Here is a 24613-nt window from a genome sequence, read left to right as displayed (position 1 = left end):
AGATTTTACATATTGCTTAAAAACATGTCAAATGGAATTGTTGTCATCATTGTTTTTCAAGTCATGCAAAATATTCTAAGCTATGCAGCTCCAGTTTTCTATTTGTAACAAAAATAATGAATTACATGATTGCTTAAAAGGGGGTTCAGACTATCATAAATCGCCAAACCTTTGGCATAAAACCCTCTTGAGCAATGTAGCCATTGGCTGGAATTAAATCAAAAAATCCTTTACATCCCTTTGCTTCTCAAATTGATTAAAACTGTAACTGAATACTTTAATAGCAGTGTAAGTCAAATGGATGATCTGTTGGTCTTGCTACTTAGCAACAATAAAAAATAATTAACTTGAGAATGCCCAGATCATAACTTCCAGCCCCTTCAGTCTCAGGAGTACAAAATAAGTTGTTCTGGCTCCAAGGTGCCTGTTTGAGAGTCGCTGGGTCTAGGGAACTTATGCCATTGGCTCTAGAAGGGCTCATTTGGTTTGAAAATGAGCTGCCCAATTCAGCTAAAGCAAGAGAGCCACAGGACTGAGTTTTGCTGTTCATCACTGAAGGTCTTCACAAAAGTTCTCAACAATAATGATGACAAAGTCTAAAGCTTGGCCAACACATGAAGGTGGCAGAAGTTTCATAACCTTTAGTGTACTTCCATTCATTATTATCCTTACCACTTTTCTCACACAAAGACACAGGTACATAGTTTCCAAACAGGTAAAAGAGTAAGACAGGTTGAGTTAATTTAGACTTTCACTAATTAGAAAATACATTGAAAATATATCTAATTCAGCTGATGGCAGGAATAAACAATGAAAGTTTTGAAACAGTAGACTTGAATGATATCCTGTAATGGTTTGGGCTGGAAGGGACCTTAAAGATCATCTAGTTCTTATACTACTGCCATGAGTAGGGATGCCCCTCACTAGACCAGGCTGCTCAGGGCCCCATTCAGCCTGGCCTTGAACACTGCCAGGGGTGGAGCATCCACAGCTCCTCTGGAAGACCTGTTCCAGTGCCTCACCACCCTCATAGAGAAGAATTTCAACCCAATATCAAATCTAAAACTGGTCTCTTTCAGTTGAAAGCCACTGCCCCTTGTCCTGTCACTACACGCCCCTGTGAAAAGTCCCTCTCCAGCTCTTTCGTAGCCCCTTTAGGCACTGGAAGGATGCTTATAAAGGTCTCCCTGGAGCATTCTCTTCTCCAGGCTCAACAACTCACTTGGCCTGTCTTCCTAGCAAGAGGGACTCCATTCCTCTGATCATCTTTGTGATGTCCTCTGGAGTCATTCCAACAGATCCACATCCTTCTTATAGGGGGCATCAGAGCTGGATGCAGCACTGCAGGTGGGATCTCACCAGAATGGAGCAGAGTGGGGGAATCACCTCCCTCAATCTGCTTTTGAAGCAGCCCAGGCTATGGCTGCCTATGACAAAATGCTGTGTTCTGTAGAACATGATGATTAGAAAACTGATGGATATTATGGAATCCTGCTTAGACTGTGATTTACAGCTTGACTGGGTAATTACTGGAATAATAGAAAACAAACTGACAGATACATAGCTCCCTTCAACCCCCTTCTCCAGCTCCCCTTTAAAAGTACAAGGAACAAAAAACCTTAAATGCCCCAAAAGCTACAGAAGCTAGGTAACATTCCCCTCTGGCAACATGCTAAGAAATAAGAGCATGAAACAGTCAGCCACTTCCTGATGTGCTTTACCACATCTTATATTTTGAGGTCTGGCAGGTTGTTGGATACAAAAGGTATGGACCTTGACGCTGAAAATTACAAATGTATGGAACAGAGAGAAGGGGAAAGGAAATACTTTTCTGTCTCTTACCTAACTAAAATGCAATAGCAAGCTCCTCCAAGCTATACAACACTCAGTGCTTGCACAGGTAACCCTTTGCTGCTGCCACAGGAAATGAATTTTTAAAATTACACAGACACTGTTAAAATTTGTGCTGTATTTCTAAGTAACCATCCCAAAATATGCTACTTCCATGACTTTCTTTCCACTGGGCTGCTCAAAAATCTCCCATTATGGCTGCTTCAACTGCAACAGTCCCAGGGAGCTCTATCCTCAACTCTCCCCTTTTCTGCAACCTCCTCCCTATTGCTCAGCAGCCTCCTAAAATCATGCTGCTTTAATTATCATCTCTGTGTGGATGAGTCACAGATCTCTCAGCCCTTCTGTTCACAATCACAGTTCAGAATCTCCTTCTGGATATTTGCCACCAGCCCTTACACAGGATGCTGAAGAGCTGCAATCACGTTTCTTCCCAAACACTCCCTGTTCCCCCTTTCTTTCCCTATCTCTGTCAACAGCTCCACCACCTTATGTCCCACAAGCTCACAACCTGGGTGCCATTTTCAACTCCTCTTCGCTTCCCACACAAATCCTGTCGATTTTATTCCCTCTGCCGTTCAGAAATATTTGCTTTCTTTCTCATTTATGCTACAGTTATTCAATTCCTGCAGTTTCTTGCCACTGGATCTATAACATCCTCATTCTATTAGAATTAATTCCCTTCCCCTCCACACTAATGCCAGTAAACTCATCTGAACCTGCAGGACCCACTTTGTCCCTGCCCACTGGAAATGTGCATAAGAACTGAGAGAGGTGGGGAAAAGCAGAATGGTGAGCAGGCATCACAGTAAGAGGAGAAGGAAAAAATCTCTATTGGGAAAATACAATGCAACCAACTAAATAAATGCTATAAAAAAGGACATCTCTTATGCAACCTACACACATGCTTCTAGAAGTCTAGAGCCTTTCCCTAAAAATGCAATAAACCTGCAGTACTCTAAGTTCATAACCCCTGTGTACAAACTAATAGCAATTACTCAGCTTACTGAGTACAAAGAATTGCTTTAATTTTATTTAAACAATCTGTGTGGAGTGGCACCTATCACCATAGTAACAGAATACTTCATGTAGAAATTTAATACAACTTACATAAATCACCCACAGACCAAGCAACTACTGGGAAAAATTGCTTGCTGGATTAAGAGAGATGCAATAGGTACACTAAGCTCTTTTATTCTATCTTTCTGAAGTAATTTTCCATTTCCAATTATTTCTCCTTTCTGTAAAAGACATCATGTTGCTTTCCTTAGGGATCTGGTCACATATTAATTCTTACTTTGCATGTAGAGAGTTACACCTCTTTCTTTTTTCTAAAATGAGCCAGCACACCATTCAGTCAGAAGCCACAGCCAGTATTTCAGCACCCAGTAAAATCACTGATATTTGCTCATATATCCTTCAGAATACAAGTGCTTACATGGCCTAAGTCAAATTTCAGCTGCTCAGATGATTTCTCTACTTGGTGACATTCTCAGAGGCAAAAAAAAATCCACTGAAACAATTAACAGATGAGAGATAGGAACTGAGGAAAAAATTGTACATCCAAAGGAAAAAAAAAACAAACTCAAAACACTTCCCACACCTCTAAAAAAGCCTCATGCATCCAAAACTGTTTTATTATTGGCATGCAAAACAGAGCTTGTAGCACGAGGTATTGCAGTTCTTAAATTTTCAATGTCACTTCCAAGACAATTTAGAGGTAAATAACTTCTTAATTTTTCAGTTCTGCTTTTCTTCCAGTAGTGTCATGGTAAATAATCCCAGTTTTAAAAATACAACTGTAGCAAAATATTGCATGTTTTATATTTTTATAGGTGGTTATTTTGCCAATAGAAAAAATTAAATTATTTGAACTGAAAAAAAACCCTAATATTTAGGTAGAGAGCATTCCAGACTCGGCTACAACTTCAATGTTTCATATTGGATCATCTCAAATGTATGTATTTGTAATGGATTTAAGCAAACAAACACATTCATAGTCCTGAAATGAAGACAGACACTATACTGGCTCCTTGGCAACACATGGTTTCTGTAACTCACTGTACTGAACCGGATTGTGCTTCAGTGTACCTGATTACAGATAGTGCTCTGGCCCTGAGAAAGGAGTTCAGTGTCCAAAGTAATAAATGCAGAATCTCAGGCTTCACATCTACTGATATGACCAACACCACACATCACCATTAATCATGGAAGTTGCCATGTATAAAGAATTACGCAGTAAGAGTGGCATATCCTGCGTGCCTCACTCAGATGGAGACTGTGATGCCACTCAGTGTGCACAGACACAGGGCCCACATCAGCCTTGTAAAGAAAGCTTTTGTTTAAAGGAAACATGAGATACAAAACCACATTTTCTCTCCTATCTACACTTTATCTCAGTTTTCACCAACTTTTCTGCAACTTTCTGCATGTGGTTCCATAGTCTCTGACTCTCTCACTGTCTCACCCTGACTCACTCAACCTCCATTTCTTAGAAAAATTTAACAGCTGCATTGGTTTACCAACACATGCCCTGTGAAAAAGAATACTCTTTTTTCACAAAATATTCTGCTTTGTGTTTCACTCTTCCCCATGTTCAGATACTGTCAATCATTAATCTGGAAGAAAAGCAAGCAAACAAAAAACAAAAAAAGCCTAAAAATAACAAAACAAGTCAATACCAACTCATTTTTGCTTTCTGGTCACTAAGTTTTTTACCTATTAAGCAATTGAGTATTTTGGTGGGTTTTGGTTTTGGTTTGTTTTTTTTTCCTTCTATCCCCTAGGAAAAGAAAATTACTTTCTCTGAGAAGGGAAAAGAAAATAAATTCACCTTTACAGGGTGGCAGCTTCATAAGCTACTTTGAAAATGTCACATCACAGACATATACAGCAGTACACAACTTTAGGAAGAAAACCCCATACCTCTTTACAGCATCTATCTCAAGGACAACTAATGAGTCATCAAATTAGCTCTAGTAGAGGTTCATCCCAATAGACTATTATTGACTTTTTAATCTTTCAGTTATTCCATGCCCAATTCCATTTCAAAAAGCACTTCAAAATTTACATCAAAAGAGAATATATATACAAGTAAACCATTTCAAGGGGAAAAAAACCTGTATAATCAAATAGCAGAAACACACTACCAGAATCAGAAAAAGGCATCAATGCTAAGTACCTCAGGCACTTTTTACATTACATTAAATTACATCTGAAATTTTCCATAAAAGTGTGCTTTAAAAGAAATAAGCTACTTTACTATGAAAAAGAGAAAAACATTGCTAAAGAGCATACATGAGCATACATTTAAACTACTTTGATATAGCTTCTTGTAAACAAACAACAGTTTCATGCTTCCCACAATCCTTTAGTTTCTATTTTTGACTATACATACATTATATGCAATACACATTAACTTCCTTCAAAAGTGAAGAGAATAACTGCACAGATCAGTATGTATCCTGAAACACCACTACTGAGAGGTGCTTTGAAACCTATAGAACAGAAAATCTTGCATAAGAGCAGCACATGAAAGATACAAGATAAGTGAATTCCTGTCAGCATTACTGACAATGAGTTATAATACTCTCATATGAATACCCTTTTGATTTTATATACATAGGCAGATATTGCCTGTGAATTGTTTTCAAGGGGAGCTATTTAGTTATAACTTTCCCCAACATCTATCTAGTTACCTATTTGTATACTCCCCCCTCACTTGAACACAACAAATATGGGGCAGTTTTGTATAAACAAAAAATATATACACTGTATAAACAGAGTGCTATGCATATAAATAGGAAACTTCAAGAATGTGGCCTCCTAATCATGCAGTATTTTTACCTAAACAGATGGGAAGGAAATTATTATTACCACAGCAGGCTAACAATTTTTTATGCAAACATTTGGTAATAAAGTTGGGGTGGAATGAATAATGCTAAAAATGTAAATAAAAAACTTTAAAATTTAATATGCAACTGTCTCCAGCAAACACACATGGCTTTGAAAATCCCTACAATCTGGAGGCCTAAAGCAGCTTCAATGATGATCCAATCACAGCTTCACACCACTAAACTATTAAAACCATTTTATTAGCTAAAGATACCTGAGATAATTAACAATTTGATATGACCTGAAATTTTAAAATTTTAAGCTATATTTCGTGAGTCCTTAAAGTCCTTAATAATTAGGACTTAAAAACAAAAGTGAGGAATTGTGATGGAAAAGATGAGAGATAATTTCTAAGACTGGCACTCAGGACATTAATTATTCTTCTTCATTCATGATTTTGATACTGTCCTTAGCAAATGAATAGAACCACTTTATATCACTGCATTTGAATTCTGAGTCAGAGCAGGGGAGCTAGGAAGGTAAATTTCCATTTTATCCTTTTAACTGGAAAACAAGCCTCTACTGACATTTCTCAGTGAAACTTAACATTTGAAACATTTCTCTTTTGAGTTTACAGCCGTGTGATTACAAACCCCACAACGACATAAAAAATAGTGCATTTTCCAAGAAATAATTTGTGATCCTTTTCAACATCTTTTATCTGAGAGACAGCCATGGCTAAAAGCCCAACAGAAATATCCCATGGGATGGGAAGTGCATCCATTGGGCAAGGAATATATGGATCCTTTCTCTTTTATATCTCAAATGCCTTTAAATGGGAAAAAAGTTCCAAACCTCTCAGCTAAAGCAGTGCACAGAGCACTTCTTTGTGCTCTATAGCACAGCTCTTAGCCCAAAATCACAGGTGCCCATAAAGTCCAGACAGTGCATTTGTGTAGGATTATCTTGGTTTCTCTTTGCTATCTTCTATCCTGGCTGCCACTTCCCAAATTGCACCACTCAGGTTCTCACCCTGTGTCATCCAAAATCTGAGGTGACCTCCAGAAGTTGCTGTGACAGCTGATGACAGAAGTGTGCTCTGTGCAACAATGCAAGGCAGATCCATGCCAGCCAAGTGACTGCTCTCCATCTCCACCCCGGTTACACAGCATTGCTTCCACCACAGCTCTTCAAAGAGGTCTTTAGGCAGAGAATAAAATGCACTGAAGCTTTTCTAAAGGAGCATTTACAGGCCTACAGCTATGCTCCTACTGCAGCATACTCCTGAGTAAATCCCACCAGACACTAAAGCTGCAAGATAAACATCAGTGGTTTGAAAATGAAATAAACACTGCAAATCATTGTGAAAGCTGATTAAGGAAAGTAAAAAACATGTGATGAGGGCTACTAATGATCACTATTAAAGAGCAGCAAAAGAAATAGTGTGTTCAGCAGCAAAATTTTCTTTACTGTCTGTTAACTTACAAAGTCAATATAAAATTAGGCTTTTCAGATATTCCCAAGATTTCCAAGGCTTCAATTTTAAAGAAGAAAGCTTCTTTAGTGAAACCTTAATGAATTTCTGAGGAATGAGAGCATTGAGAATAAAAATAAAACCTATCTACAGATTCCCAAAGAAAGCAAGAAATCTGCTGTTCCCTACAGTTATCAGTCTAGCTACTACTACCTTTCTAAACCAAAATGAGCACACTCAAAAGGACCAACCAGTTCTTGGCTCCCACTGAAGCTGAATAACCCAGCTATCTAAGTCAACAGCAAGATTTCCATGAACACCATCAAGAACAGGCTCTCATGTTCTTCCTGACACACATTTGTGACTGGAGTAATTCTGTCAACACAAATCTAAATTCATGAATGAACCTAAGGCAAACAAACACAACCCAAAGCAATCTCACATACACACAACCATGGCCCTTTGACATCTATCCTGTACTATCAAGAAAGAACTTGATGGTACAGGATCTATGCCTTCTTTATGCATAGCAGAGGAAACAGAAAGTACAGATAATGCTCAGCCTTCAATTCCTACTGAGAGACAGATATGTGTAGGAGAGAGAACGCAAGGAAATGGTAGCAAAAAATAATAACAGTCTCATGGATTTGTTTTTTAAATTCTTTTTTATCCCCTCTAGTTTTTCTGCAAGGAAAGTTTCTTACAAAAATGAACAAGAATGCAAGCCCTGAATTAGAGAAGCCATCAGCAAGGAGAACAGTATTTGGAGTCAAAACCTGCAGAAGAGGCCGTGAAACAATATCCTAAAATCCCAAGGGGGAGGAAAAAATACCTCAGCCAAAATAAAGCAGCTGCATAGAAGCAGATGATTAGTGCAGGCTACAGTAATAACTTGCAGTGGTCTGAGGGGCCTGCTCTCACTGGCAAATATCCACTGCACACTGGCCTGTCAGGCCTTGGGCAATGTGCAACACACATAGAAAACCTGATAGTTAAAACAAAGCATGTGTCTTCTCACATTTTATACCAAAATCTGTCTATAACTCCAGCTTTTCTAATTATTTATAAGTTAAAACATAGACACTCATTAGGTTTTCTTAGACTTTATCCTTATAAGAGTGATGCAATACTGTCATTTTAATTCATTATCCGCTTAGCTTTGATAATGAGGGAGATGCCCAATATAATTTAACTCTATGAAGAAACACAGTATTACAATTGCCTTCAAAATGTGCAAAATAATTCAAGCAAGCCACTTTAAGTTTAGTGCTTTTTATTCTTCATATTGATTACAGAATTGGTATTTTTTTTGTTTTGGTTAATAAATCTAAACATTGACTATAAATTAATCAACACCTAATGGAACTCAGCTACTGAAGTTCTGTTTTTAAATTTTACAAAAGTCTTAAAAAAGTTCAAAGGTATTAAAAATGTACAGACTGTATACCTTTTATAAACCTTTAAGCATTGTAAGAAACTGTTCTCTGCTGTTAAAAAGAAAAACTGCAACATTGCCTTCTGTAGATTTTTTATAAAAAACCCCTAAGCTAGTAAGGTACTATAAAATGCTTTGCATATAAAAGAAAACAAGACTCTGAGACAGAAAAACCACGTGATATTGAAAGATTTAATTTACATCCAAAAGAAAGCACAATGAAGAATCAGTGTGTTCAGTGAGCATATTAAAAAAACAGCAGCTAGGACATTTTGAAATGCACCATTGGAATGCATTTAAGTTGAGCACAAAACACATGTTTGAGACCACTAATGGAATTTTTCATTATTGTTCTTCTGAATATAGCCCAATTCAATTTCAGTAGATGCTTAGATTTAGGCACATAAATGCTCCTTTTGACTTCAAAGTATGGATTCATGAACCGCTTTCTGATTGCAGAACTATGTCATTTTTGGAGAAGGTAAAAATGCTGTTCTCCAAAGGTATTAAATAGTAACATTTATTATCATCCACACTGAAAAATATACCTAGAGAAATAACAACCTATACCACAGTGAATTAGCAGTATGATGGATAGGGATGAATTTTTCAGAAGAATTGATAATGACCTAATTCCTGGGAAATACTGCTGTGGTTGCTACTTTACCCACTTTCTCATTAATAGGGAAAATTGATCAGGTCCTCCTTCCCTCATCTAAAAACTATCTAAAGACAGTGATGGACAGTGGAAAATGACCAGTCTGGACAGCTGAGTCAGAAGTTTAGTTTTTCTTAGTTTGGTGTGATGCTTGTGAAAACCAGAAAGTCTCCTCAGTGCTCCTACTGCCTAGCCCACTTTCTCCCTTTTTCTCCACTGTAACTTCTCAAGGGCAAACCATCCCTCAGACTTCTGCCTGGCAGCAGAGACCTTACAGTTCAGCAGAACAAGAGACAGCAGAACAAGAGACAGACCTAACCCACAGACAGAAGGGCAGGGAAGGTTCCCAGGTTTGCATTCCCCAGTGAAACTCATTAAGCAAGTTACTTCTCAGTAACTACTTCTGAATTTCTTGAAGGTAGGATGTACAAAAATATAATCAAAATAGTCTAACTGCCCCATGGCAACATGTTTCAACAGCTGTCTAGATGATACAAACCTTAGGAAAGAAAGGATTACTAAAGTTCAATAAATATATATCATTTGAACCAGACAGGTAATTAAAATTGAAAGACAAAATATAAGAAATTAAAGATGCAAATTATCAGGTAGTTACCTCATTTTACAGTGATTATATTATACTAGAGAACCCAAGATAAATATTAGTGATGAGATAAGCAGAGCCATATACACAGAACAGAAACTAGTACTATAAAACCAGAAAATAGAATTTTAAAAAAGCATTTACTAAATACTAGTATTCCCTTATTTTGGTTGGACAATGATATAGCCAGTGTTAAACAAAATTGTGGGGGAAAAGGTAATAGCCATTTACAGTTCAGAAAAAAATAAACTGCTAAGCAAACTGTCTCATACCTGTTGTACTATTGTTGTTAGTTCCAGACAGAGTTGTATGACATTATTTCTTGTAACTGAGTAATCTGTGACAGCAGCAAAAGGTGATCTAAAAAAAGAAGAAAAAAAAGATAAAAGTTGAATAGCACTACCAGATATCCACTCGCAGTTTTACGTTCCTCTTTCAGAAATTCCATTTATAAAAGCATTATTCCTAACAGTTTACTTCTGGACTACCTTTACTCCCCCAGAAGCCCAGCTGGCCTTCTGCACTGGTTTGGGAATACCCTTATAAAGACAGCCAGAGGCACTACTTCCTCCTGTGATATGAACAGTGTCCAGATGTGAATGAGATCAGAGAAGCTTTTGGCTGATTCACTGGGATTCTTGGGATTTGACCTAATATCTGGGAGAAGTAGTAGAGGGACTTGGAATAGGTAGAATCTAGAGGGGGAAACAGCATTTAAAGCCAGAGATGCATCAATGAATGCTGAGAAGTGGCTGCAAAGTCTAAACTGGAAGCACAACTCAACATTCTCACACACTGTGCTACAGTCAGAACTGCTTAGTGAAATGAACAGTGTAATCCAATATTCACAGACCTTACCTACATGTGTCCTAGCCTTTAAAAACTTTATATCAGGATGTTTAAAATGCTTGACTACCTGGAAGCTTGCCTGCCTTCTAGAGGCACTGCTAAAATATATTTGGTTAGTGAAGCTGGCAGTCATCTGATTTGTGTTCTACAAGCCTCTCAAACTGTAAGCTCATGTATGTGACTCATTCTTTATTCAAGAAGTAGCCAAACACTAGGCAGGAATGTTATTTTCTCTAAGAGGAGTCAAGAGCTTGACTTTATTAGGATTTTATGGGCATTATTAGCATCACAAAGATAGCATTTGTCTCTAATATACCTGCTTCAAACATTTAAAACACACAAAAAAACAGGTGGTAGTGAGGTTGTCTTTATATCAGGATGGGTGACTGATACCTTCCCCAACTGGCTTCTTTCATCACTTCGCATACAGTTGCATCTACCTTGAGGAGTGAAGAGTTTTACAGCACTGCTTGGTATTATGCCTTCCTTATTTAAGCCTAAAGATATTTCCAGTACAAAGAACTTTGCTATAAGCAAGTGCCAGTGATAGCTGTAAATACTCTGTTTCTACTGGTACTAATAGGTTTCTAAATTACATTAATTCTAAACACAGAATTACTGAAATTTTAGTGTGGGCAGATTTGGAATTGTCCATTAATAACCCCATGTGAACTCCACTATCTCTGATGGTTTCATCTCATGCTCTCTTTCTTCTCTAGGGCTCTCAATCCAGCTCTGATGGTACATAAAACAGAATTAACTCTGAGGTGCTTAATTAAGTCAACCAGCTTCAATTTTATATAATACATCACACAATGACATCCACTTTCTGCCTTTATTTTCTAGAGAGGAAACCAGTACATTCTTTTAAAATGAAAGTACAGACACTGGAAGCTAAGGTAAGTTCCAAAAGGTGCCTTATGATAGTCACTGGACATAGACATACACTCACAATTCAGAGTCCAAGTTTCCTGCAGCATATGACAACCACACAGTAGGGACACACTAGAGCAGGCCAACCCACAGGCAGACCCGGAGATTATTTCTGAAGTTTAGGACATATATGAGCATATTAAAGGATGAAAGGTAACAAGGTAACTGAACTGCTTGGTTATGAACCACAACTGAGCTCAAGAAGTATTTGGGCAATGCTTTTGGGCACATGGTGTCATTGTCAGAGTCAGGAGATGGACTCCATGATCACAATGGGTCCATTCTAACTTGGGATTCTGTGATTCTGTGATGATTGTGTTTGAAGAAGTACATTAGTCAAGATGTACAAAACCACTGATTTTTCCTTCCATAATTTTAACTACTGAGGTTCTGAAATCTACCTGAAACCTTGATTTAAAAAGGTCATGCTCATTTAGGAACTTACTTTTATTGAAGATGAATGGAATCAAACTAGCAAATGGTATTATTTTACTTTAAGTATGGGTGTTAATACAATTTGATCCTGAAATTACACAACTGGAATCTATTTGACATTTCACAGCCTCCAGCATTTCTCTAAACAAAATCACACAGTAGGCTTTGGCTTCTAATACCACATCATCCTCCCTCATACTTTTATAATTTAGTTTGGTTTCACGGTTCATGAGAAAAATAAGAGTATTTTTTACCATCATTACTCTTAGTGAAAATCATTAGAAATGCCCCAAATAAACTTTGTTGACTTTAAAGAGCAGGCAAAGGGACTGAGACATTAATCACTTTAGTTACATTTAAGTTATCCCAGTGAAGACTTACTGGCAACAGCATGTCAAGCAGGCAGCAAGGGTGTCAGCAGGAGGAAGAAGACTACTACAAATCAACAACTAAGATGTAAGATTTTGAGAAGTGCTTCACAACTTGAAAAGATAAGGAGGCAGATTCATAGTTTAAATAAACTCTGCTTCTGCAGAAAACCAAAGGGATCCTCCAATTGCCTCCTCTGGAAGTTCTCTGCAGCTTTTAAACCAACTCCCTTGCATCAATTTCTGCCTCTCTGGGGTATTTTCTCTCCATCTCCAGTTCAGACCCCATCCCTGGAGGCAATCTACATGCACAATTACACAGCCACTTCTACACAAGCAGCTGGATAAATGGGAAAGACCTCTCTAAATATGTGCCTCCAAAGGAAATGTATTTTGGGATTCCATCAAGCCTCAACTTCAGCTGCCAAAGTCCAGCAAGATTCAGTGTAACAACATGCCAGCAGTTTAAAAAAATAGCAACAGAAACTTCACTGTAGTATCACCAACTGGATTTCACATGAGACAGTGAAAAATCTGACAAAAAAAAAACAAACTCTTCATTGGTGATATACCCATTGCTTACAATTTTAATACTGCACAATATTATTGATTGTGAATAGATGAATCAACTTGTATAAATGCAAATAAAGCCTACATATAGTATAACTTCACATGGCTGCTAAAACACTTTCTTCCTTGAGACCTGCACCAGGTGTAAGAAATTCCCTGTTTAATTAGACAACTTCTCTCTACTTAAAAAAAAATAATATATCCTTGGCTTGGCAAAGTCACTTCCATCACTTGCAATGCTTCTATGCTTTTCTTTCAAAGCCACATTTTTCACAGACCTAGGACCTTCAGGTCTGAGGAGCCTCATACAACTACAGTGAAGAAAATTCCCTGAGAAAAACTTGCAATTTTCAAATGGACCTGTACTGTCCAATTTGGTGCTTTTAAATTAAAACAGGAAGTAAAGAACTGCCTTGTTCTGGGGCCACATGTTGTCTCACTTCCTGCTGTAACATTGATCTCTGTCTCATTGTCTCACCTCTCACAGGCATTTCCAAGATATTTCCAATACACATGTCCCTCTTTGTGGAAGATTTTTTTACTGTTTCTCATGTAATTTGTTTGTTCTTCCTTCAAAATTGTGATTTCCTTACAACACGCACATGAAAACACCTTTGTAGCTCCACAGCATGCCTACCACATGCCCTTTCCACATTTCCTCTTCCAAACCTCTGTTGGTTTCCCATTTTCATTATTTCTCTAACCCTTCTATAACTGATATCTTAAGGAAAATAAATTTACACAATCACGTGAATGCTTTTGCAAACACATGGTATTTTTTGCCTTAAGTCTCCCATTTTCTCCATCCTTCTCCTTTCCAACACTTGAGGCCATTAGTCATTTTCAAACCACTTTCACAAATGAGTGGGTAATGGGTTACAAGGATAATTAAGTTCATAGACATTTTTTGATCATGAATACAGCTGGAAAAGTGGGAACCATGATATTTTGTCACTGTGCAAACCCACATTGTGAACCTTTACCTTATGATACACCAGGGTAAGATGAAGAGCTTTGAACACCTCATCTACAGAGAAAAAACACTGGTGCTTACTTTTTTTTTTTTTTTATTAACACTAAAGTCCATCAACTTCAATGCCCTGATCTATATAGTATGTAAGGTTTTCCTAAGATAAGGCATGAAAAGGCGACAGGTTCTTTTCACACTTTTTTAAACCAGTGTTGGACGTAAATAATCTAACAGCTCTGAAATGTGACTTTGTTTATACACATGTAATGTAGGCTGCAACACACATGCATATATGTACACTTTTATGAATTGAGACCTAATTAGCATTTTTAGCAGCATCAGCATCTTTCAGAATGAAAAAATAAGTTATATTATTAAACATTCATTCATGAAACCACCCTGAAGGACTATTAGAAAAACCAGCCACATTAACATAGCACAGCTAATTCCATCACAGAATTAGAAAATAATACAATTCAACAGCTATTAATAGTCACGACTACTGATTCCACATGAAGAAAACTCCTTCAAAAACAATTAAAAATTTGCAAAGGAGATGCATACCCTCAGTACTTCTACATTATCAACTTTCTTGTCCTCATACGCTTTAGCCTCCTTATCTGTCTTCTTCATATAACATTAAGGGGAAATAATACATAGAAATAACAATTTTCACTTTAAAAAGTTGCAATTTGGACAAATTCAGACTGCTGTTAGTAAAAGCATAACCCAAACCAAAAATTAATCCTATTTCACCATTAGTTGTAGTACTGAGATATTTTATAACAATAAACACTGTGAGCGGTTTAAAACCAGTATCATACTTATTTTATCACCCTAACAAGGGAAAACATCCTCAAAGCCTTTTGATTAAACATAATAGTCCAAAATCTTTCAAGAGAGAGGCAACCAAAGCAGTACTATAATGCAGTCTTCAAAGGCAACATATTAAGGTCAAATAAAAATCTGAATGCACAATACTGTTGTATATACACTGCCTAAGCCATCCAAGGTTCATAGTTCTAGGCTTTCATGAAACAAACATTTCAGTTGTATTTCTAATGGAACTGCTTTATGTAGAATCAGGGAAGAATGCAGTAAAATTCACACTGGACAAAGGAACTCTTTAAATGAGTGCTCTATTAAACTTCTACAGCTGTTCCAGGAGCACAATACAGTTAAGTACCATAGCATTCTGAGGCAGCACTTACTGACAGGTTTGGTATACCACTCAAACCAGCAAAAAGGGAAATGCATAAAGGAAACAAGATTCAAAGGTTTAAGGCTGAAACCCAGTTGACAAACAGTGCAATACTGGTGGGGTGAGTAAAGAACCACTAAAGTCTTTTATTTCTTTTTGCTTGGGTTTCATTTGTTTACTCCCACTACCTTGTGTACAAAGCAGATTTACCCTGTCAGGACAAGTAATAATCAAGCACAGCTAGCAGGACTCTATGAAGTTTCTAATAAAGGAGACTAAACCAGTAACACTTTCTTTGTAAGTAAGAAGTTATGGGCTTACAAACAATGCACCTCTTTACTAAAACTACAAAACAGTCACACCATAAACATCATCAGGGCTCATTCACCAAAAACAATGAGGCAAAGAAACCCAGCTGAATACATTCTACCTACAATGGAAGGAAATGTATGCATTGAGTATGTCACCATGGTGAAAAGAAGGACATCCATTTTGGTGTAGGGAGCGTTCTCTTACTACAATGCTCTACACAATGCACACTTAGAGGGTGTGCTAAACCTGAACACCCAGAATTGTTCAGTCACAAACCAAAAGCATTTACATCATTGCAGGCTGCACTTCTCTGATGCATTGAAGCATCACCAAAAAAAGCCCATGGTGTAAGGAGATCCTGTTCTGCTGTCAGCCACTGAAGCATTCAAATGTCCTTAACTTCAGGAACAGGTTTTACTATTATTTAATAGGATTTCTGAATGGATACAACTGCTTCACAGAATTGTAGCAATTCATGCCAGTACCAAAATAATTTGCCCACCTGAGTTTTACAAGTTATAGGATTATACCCCACTATTCTGGGAATGACCCTAAAAGCAAACCTAGACTTGCCTAAAAGGCCTTTCACTGTGAAAGTTTACATCTTTTTTTTTATTTCCATCAGCAATTTTACCATATATTTTATATAACCAACAACTTCTAGCTACAGTTAGGTTTTTATTCACCTTTTTTCTTTTCCATTTTCTTCATGTACCATGCGTCCAGACAGCAGTGGTAACTTAATCAGACTGATGCACATTTGTCAGCCTCCTAGCTTTTCTCTGGCCACAGCACTGAAAGTCTTGAATACAAAAATCTATCTCCACAAAATCTCTTTGTTTCTCCTACTTAGACTGCAGTGTAATCTGCAGCAGCACTTCAAGTTTTTTATTTTCAAAAAGAGGATAGTGCTAGTATGAAAAACAAGAGCTACAGAAGAGCTGCTGTGAAAGACATATTGAATCTCTGCCCACACAGATGGCTGAGTCAAACAGTACACGAAAAAATCCAGTGGTGCTTGACAAATCCTAATTCACGACTATTGAAACCTGTGACACAACAACAGACGCAAAACGCTGTAGTAGTTATCTCATGGGAAGTTGACTGTATTTTTAAATGCTTAAAACTAAAAAAACCCCAAAACCTACCACATTATCTTAGTCTCTTTAATGAGGACTCACACAGTCCTAAAAACAACCAATCCTTCTTCACTACAATTCTCTAAGTCTGTGTTTATACTTTATACAGATATTACTCCTATTGTTAAGATCCAAAATGTTCTATTGATGCTGCATAAGATATATGGCATAAGGAGTCCTTACTCCACATAACATGGCCCAAACACTGGACTAGACAGGAAGAAACCCAGAAACACAAATAAGAATTCTATTTATTGCTTAGTGCAATCTGCAGGAAATACAGATTTCCAGGAATTTTGGTTGGCAAAGACAACTGAATGTGGTGAGGGTGAAAAAAGAGAACATATCAAAGCAGGAACAACGTAGGAGATGACATCACAAGAAGTTTGTGCTGGCAGAGCAAGGAGAGAAATGGGAAGAGACAGAGCTCATGAAGCTGCCTTCAAATGTCACCTCAGTCCAGGTTTGCTAAGGATCCTTCCTCTTCCACAAAGAACAATACAGTTCTTCCCAGTCAGGACTACAGTAATGAGCTGTACCTGTTAAATCCAGCAGTCCCATGAAAGAAAAACATATGATGTACAGTGGGACTTGAAGAGAAAGAATGAGGTGCTTAAAGGATTTGTAAAAGCCTTTTGCTCCCAAGGCTGTCTTCCCTTTGCAGCTTCTGATTCATTAGGAGACAAATTCAACACTCAGAGTTGTGCCAGCTTCTGAAGAAGATACAACTTTCTGTTTGCCTGTCAGGTGGTCTGCTAAGATCTGGGAGAAAATCTATTGAATGAATCTGAGCACTCAGGAATTCAGGATTCAGTGTGATTTCAGTACTGCAACTGATAGGTATCAGCAAATCAATAGAAAAAAAATGAGCTGGGAGTACAGTACAAGACCTGGCTGGGTCCTAAGCAGAGAGAAAGCTACTTATAGGCACTGGTAAATGCTCTAAACTCAGAAGAATTTTCTGGGATCCCCATGATATCATTACTTTCCAGTTTATGCTTGCCTCTAGACAACAACTGGGAAGTTTTCACTGGTGTCATTGAAGATGCAAGTAACATGGTAAAATCCTAACAGAATTTTGTTAAAGATGGAAAAAAGTAACTTCAGCTCTCAAAATCCTTGAGGTGTTCATATGTACCTTTTAGATCATGAAAGCCATTGATGGATAATGTATGGATGGATAATGTATACATAATTCAGAAATTGCAGAGGCAGTGAATACCAACACATCCACACATAAAGCAATATTTTACAAAGTGCTTTTCAGGTGGATTATAAATGTGTGGTCTAAGAATAAAACTTTAATCAGGATTAACAGAAGTAAATATACCTAATTTCAATTTCAATTAAATGTGCAGATACTATTGGACATACTTGTGCATAGAAAAAAAATATTTTCATGAGGTTAGAAATACCTTTATGCCAAAAAAATTGCAACACATTCATAGTGCAAATCCACAGTAGTGAATTTTAATCAGTAATCCTAATTAATTTACACATTTTTAAATATTCCTCACCAGGATGGAGTGAATCAGCCCTACAGAAAGCAGAAGAATTTCCAGGAATCTGACACATCAGAGAAGAAGGAAGACAAAGAAAGGTGACATGTATTACTATTCCAAAGAATATAACTTTCATGAATTACAGGAGTAAAGACTGAACAGAACTCCAGAGATTTATCTGGAAGTCTAGAAGACCTGATTGACTGTAATTAGAAGACCTGATTGACTGTAATTCCGGAGAAGTATCACAGGAGACAGTCAATACCAAGTTGCTTTGATCAGGTAAGCAGTTTCTTGCCATAGCCTGAAGTGTGGGTTTCCATCTGTCTACATTACGTTCGGAGTCAAGTAGAAAGGCATCACCCTTTCACAAAAGACTCATGGGTTTTCAAGGCACCAATCTTGTCAGGAAATTCACTTGGAAGAATTTTAAGATAATGGAGAAAGTATAAAACAAAAGGTTTTAAAGCTATGAAGTCTCCCGAAAGAAGATACATTTTGTGGGCTGAGAAAGTAACAGGAAGTTAAAATTAGACTCAAATGTATCAGTGTGATGACAGTTCCCTTACAGCATGTTACAGCAGAGTTATTCCATGCTCCCCAAAATCCTCAGACAACTTTTTTTTGAAAATAGAATTCTCTTTTAAGTTTTCCAGCTCATAAATGAAACTAAACCAAAACACTTTTAAAGCCTGGCAATAAAAGCTACTCTAATTTTCAGTTAAACTCAATTTCTGACATACATCTGGAAGTAGGACTGCTCCAGGCAAAGACCTGAAACAAAGAGTGTCCTTGGATCGGCCCTGCACAGTCTGCAAGACCACAGTGAAAGTAACTCAGCAAATCACAACTCTCACACTCCTTTAGATAACTGTGCCAGGCATCACAAAGTCCTTTACGATCTTAGGTGTCCCACAGAAACATCATAACCAGAGCACTCACTACAGCAACAAGGGAAGCACAACCTGTATGTTGTTGTCACCATTCCCTATGTATAAAGCCCCATCACTGCATGTCTATACAAGCTGGAGCTGCTGCTAGCTGCTTTTCCCAGACATGATCTCAAAATCCACTGCACGGGGGCAGCCTAGCAGGGCAATGGGGCGGACAACCCTAACAGCCACTTCATTCATCCTAATCATCCCCTCTCACAACCTAAGATGGAACTGGTACTAGAAAACAATGAAAAAACTAAGATTTGGGGTCTAGATTTGATAGTAACAGGTGTGCAGAATAAAATTTAATCCATGTTTCTAACTTTTACTAATCGATTTTTTAAATCTTTCTATCTCCCCCTAGTGGCACCAATACTTTCTTAGAAGGCATACAAGAAGCAGAATCATATCGATATCCAGATGTTCCCATTTCCTGAGAAAAATGTATTTATTGGCCTACCTTCATCCTCATTTCGGGTCTTCACAAGTTAGGAAGAAAAAACTTTACCAAAATACCCAGACATTCATAAATCAGAAAATTCTTAAAACGTTTTAGAAAACATTTCTTAGAACCAGGTGTTTAGATCTTCAAAAGAACTTTCCTGGAAATCTGAAGCTTTTTTTGGACACTCAAGACAGCATTGCTGAAAGTGTGATATCACCATAATTTCCTTCATTTTTGACTTCTTGGAATTCCTGGGTTTGATCACTGATCATTTCAGCTAAATGCAAAAGTACATGCAGTGCACAGTACTGCAGTGACACACCAGTCCTCAGATACAGATGTTTTCTAGCATTAATAACTATCTTCTTCCTGAACTTCCATTATTAAATTTATATTTAGTTGCAAATAACCCATTGTTCTTCAATGTGTTAAATGTGTGTACATGTATATGAAATTTACTTTTGAATAACAGACTATCAAAAAAGAACTCAAACTCCATCAAACAAACAACCAAAACCCAAAACGAACTCTGAGTTCTTACTAGTCAACAGTCTTTTAATCATGACCACAGTTTCAATGAGAAACCAAACAAGATTATTTCTCAACAGAAATCTGTGGCAAAAATTGACTCATCTATGCAAAAGAACATGTTTTTCTACTGTTCTTTCTGTTTCAAAACTCAGTATGATGCGTTGCTTTCTGCCAATAACAATTTTGTGGGGAGAAAAAGTGAAGCCTATAGATATTCCAAGCACTAACAGTTTAGAATAGAGCTAAAAATATATTCCCAAATTTTCAAGTCTCAGTACTAAACTCTTTCCATGAGATTGCACTAATTCCCTACACACTGATCTTAAATACCTAAAGAAAAATTTAGGAGCCAACTTTAGGTACTCTGGGTTTCAACCTTGGGGAAAGGCTAGAGAGGGAGTAGAAAAGAAGAAGCAATGGTAGCTACAATCTTCTGAACAAAACAAAGAGCTTCCAGTTCAGCTTAAGAAGTGGAAAAGATTCAGGCCTCACCTAAACCATTCATATGGAAATCATTTATGGGACAGTAGTTGGTTTTCCTCAGAAAAACAAAATACACAACAGTAAAACTAAATAATTCTGTTGGATTAAAAAAGTTACACAAATATACTCTGAACACATCTTCAGCTGCTTGAAACAAAATAAGATACACCTTTAAATCAAGATAAGCATTTTATTTTCTCTGATGAAAATCCACTGTGATGCATTATATAAAGACTTACACATAGACTAATTTTAACCACTTTAGGAATTTCAATGATCATCTTAAATACCTGAGTATTATTCTTGTTATAATTAGAAAAATTCACTACAAATGTAGCAAAAGCACTTCAATCCTGGTCCCACACACGTCCTAGGTAACAGAGTTTAAAGTGTAGAGCACTACCTCTAGAAAATCAGAAGTATTTCACTGCTATTTAAAAAAATCTAAAACACAACATCCATGTTTGTACACACACACACACACACTCTGAAATTATACGCTGACATCCATAAAATGAAAAGTATGATTAGTTTTGGGAACTTGATAGCATCAAAGCAATGAATCTGATTTATGCAAGTTAAATTGCTGCTTTATATTAGTAAAAAATACATATATAACCTAATGATGTCCTCCTGTTGCTTATATGTGTTGCATATATATGTGTAGGGTCATAGTGCATTTGAAGGTACTGTATTGAAACACTAATCTGAATTGCATGCTGACCTAAAAAAAGCAGAATTGGTACAACATCCCCTTGGAACATATGAATGAATTCTACTTCCATTCAGTTTCTATGTTACATTTTGTAAAGAAGTTGGAGCTTGTTCATGTGCATGATCTGGTTACCTGTGAGACATTTGGGAGATTTTACCTGTCCAACCAAGCCAGAAGACTTTTTGCTGCTCCAATCAGATCCACTACTGATGTCAGAAAATCATTCGGTAATTTGCGACTGGTCCTTCCATCATAGTGACCACTCCTCCTCCTCCCAGTAATGAAGTTCTGCAGATTTTTGGCAGATGCATTCAGTTTGTGAGAAAGGGTTTTTAAATTTTCTGTTTCCAAACCATAGTTCTGCATTGAAAAAAAAAAAGAAAAGAAAGTTAGCTTTACAGATGAACAGAAGAACCAAGAACAGCAAAACTGATGTTCTACTTCATTCCTAGTAATTAAGGCAGAAATACACCCACTCAGTAGTTTTTAAATGTATAGAATGTTCTGTTTCTGAAGTGCATAAAAAGAGAACAAAAGAAGAGCAAAATTATGAGTGATCCTTTAGCTTGTTCTATGTGTAGTGAGAAAAACATCTCAAAGAAAAAACCTAGTCTGGAAAACTGTTTTTCAAAGCAGTGCATCACTGTCAGTAGATTACCAGAATCACAGAATGGTGTGGGTTGGAAGGGACCTTCAAGACCATCTCATTCTAACACCCCTGCCATGTACACAGTCACCTTGCACTAGAGCAGAGCCCCATCCAACCTGGCCTTGATCAGAGGGTTCTCTCTGTAGACCTGATGATAAGGGATTGGTACCTCATGTCCATACTCATGTCCAACTCCTCAGACACACCTGGCACCAGGCCCAGCAACTTGCAGAAGTATGCAGCATGGGCATGGTGTGGCACTAAATTGGTTTTGTTGGCTTCAGAGATCTAAGTTAATTAGCATACTTAAGCTCTTTTTAGCAGTAAAGGACCACCACAATCACATACCAAACAATACAGTGCTGCCCTGCACAACCTCTATCCTGTATTATTCATTCATTTAAAGTCAAGTTTTAAACTATATTTCCATTTGAGAGTCACTCGCTTAAATTACATTCCTTAGCTGTGCAGAAGAGACATAAATAATTATGCAGAAATATTAACAAAAAGTAGTAAACAAACAATATTAACAAACAGCAGCTGGAAATCCTTCAAAAGTACAAGTGTTACCAAAACAGCCCTCAAGAATGCCCTGATTTAATGTTCAATTACAATAGAATAAAGTACCATCAGTGATTTGTCATTTCTATAAAAGATTTGTTTTCCTCACATACACAAAGAGTGATAGTTATTACAAAAAGGACTTATTTGCCTTTGCAAAGGAATAAGCAGTTGCACAGACTTGAGTTTAGTACTCCTCTAAGAGAATTACGGAATTTTGAAGGTTCTCACTTCAGCCACATCAGAGGGTGATAGCATGGGGTGCTGACAACTTGCTCAGTTGACAATGAAATGGGCTACTCATTACAGAGTATGGACCATTTCCTACCACAAACTATGAAGTAGAATGCACAAAGCCCCTCAGATGCACACAGAAAAATCTACTTCCTAATGACACTCCATGACAGCCCCAGCTCTCCTCTCATGCTGATCTGTCCACAAGGAGAGAAAGGAGAAAAGATACACTCATCAATGCTAATTGAAGACTACTGAAGCTTATTCACCTTAGTCTTTTTCTATTGGAATTGAGGGGGCACAATGTGAGGCAGTGATTATTTACAGCAGTTGTCTTGCTCCCAATCCAAACCACCTACTAAATGAATTTCATCCTCTTTTACTACACAGGGACTGCAGGAACACTATACTGAAGCCATTCCCAGTGAGCTCCCAGCCCTTCCACAACATCCACTCCCATGCCAAGGGGGCTCATGATGGAAAGACTACAGCACACAGCTCATCTGCCATCTCCCAGCCAGCTCTGTGTGCCTGTAAACTGAGCACACTTTGTGAGGGAGCTGCTCAACCAACAACCATCCTTCTGCAGCAGAAAACGCACTTTGGAACTCTGCTGAAGAGGCCACTGACCATATACTAAGATTGCACTTTATAAACCATTACTGGAACTTTTGTGAACACCCTATCTCGGGCAAGAAAGGCTCTGCAGCCTTTGTTTCTCAACTACACAGATGCTGTCCCCTGCCACTACAATCAATCCCAATTAGACAAATTGTATATTCAGGCAGTAACTTTCCACCATGTACATATTTAAGAGCAATTATACAACAGATAGTATTGGGTTATAAATAGAGATTACAAGATGAAAACAATTAATTGGGATTGAAAAGAAAAATGCACTTTATTATGCATCTAAACAGCTCATAACTTATTAAACCAGTCCAAAATAAGAAGATAAACATCAGATAAAAATATATCTGTTTTTTCCTGTAGCTTTCTGTGGTTGGCCTGCTGAGGAAGCACGATTAAGGAGTGGGGGGGGAGTAAGCTGAAAAAAGATAACAGGTTTTTTCTTACTTCATTCTGCTTCTTGAGCATCTAGCTCATTTTGGCAAAATTAATGGGGGAAGAAATAAATGAAAAATATTCTGGATGAATGATACATCACCAAAAATGTCTTAAAGACCGGCCACAAGCAAGCCCCAACAACATGGCACTCACACTCCCACACGTGGGGGTACAACCACAGGCTGCAGGCCAGCCACGGGCCTGCTCACAGGGCTGCCTTCTTTCTGACACACTGAAACGCTGAATTTCTTAATTCAGCAGGCTGTTCCTAAGGAGCTGAGTCTGATAATCCAAAAATAAAACTAAGGTGGGTGAGGAAGGGGTGTGTGGGTAGGGTGCCATACAAGGCCAGGCACCTCTTGTCACGCCAGCCGTGCCCCACACAGGGCCCAGAGCCAGGGGAGACCATGCTGATGCTGAGGTGGGATCCCAAAGGTCCTCAACAACCCCAGATTATTTCAGCTCCCCCTCTTTTGCCATCTCCTCTTTGTCACCCTGTCTGTCCCTCACCTGCTCGGACAGGCAGGTGCTGGTACCCAGCCTGTGCAGGCCGCCATGCCCACCCCAGAGGGAGCCCTGGCAGGCAGCGTGCAGACCTGCAGCACCAGCAGAAAGTAAAGCACCAGAAAAAAAGAAAACCTGCAATATTGAACACTGTAGACCAGGCAAAACACTCCGGTTTTTTTGTACAACAGGAAAATAGGCTGCATTTATGTACACACTTTAGAAAATCAGCTACAAAACCTTAGTCGCTCCCTCTTAATATCTAAGTGATGGCCACCTACAGGCACATTCTTTTTCAGAGGCTGTTTTTCACCATCATGAGGGAAGGAAGAGACAGCATTACAGATTCAAAG

General features: G+C 37.9%; 1 protein-coding gene across 6 annotated transcripts in view; it reads right to left on the bottom strand.

The window, feature by feature from the left end:
• Positions 1-24613, bottom strand: part of CNKSR2 (connector enhancer of kinase suppressor of Ras 2) — a 205884-nt gene that overhangs the window by 136313 nt on the left and 44958 nt on the right. For all 6 annotated transcript variants that reach the window (XM_058044931.1, XM_058044933.1, XM_058044932.1 and 3 more), the window contains exons 3-4: positions 21402-21604; positions 10129-10216 (exon numbers count right to left, since the gene is read on the bottom strand). In XM_058044931.1, coding sequence (XP_057900914.1) covers positions 10129-10216; positions 21402-21604 — 291 coding nt within the window. The remainder of the gene's footprint in view (positions 1-10128; positions 10217-21401; positions 21605-24613) is intronic.

This window comes from Melospiza georgiana, chromosome 2 (genome assembly GCF_028018845.1).
Source record: "Melospiza georgiana isolate bMelGeo1 chromosome 2, bMelGeo1.pri, whole genome shotgun sequence".
In the NCBI taxonomy this organism is placed as follows: domain Eukaryota; kingdom Metazoa; phylum Chordata; class Aves; order Passeriformes; family Passerellidae; genus Melospiza; species Melospiza georgiana.
The sequence above is the reverse complement of the archived record's forward strand: the minus strand, read 5'-3'. Positions and strand labels throughout refer to the sequence as shown.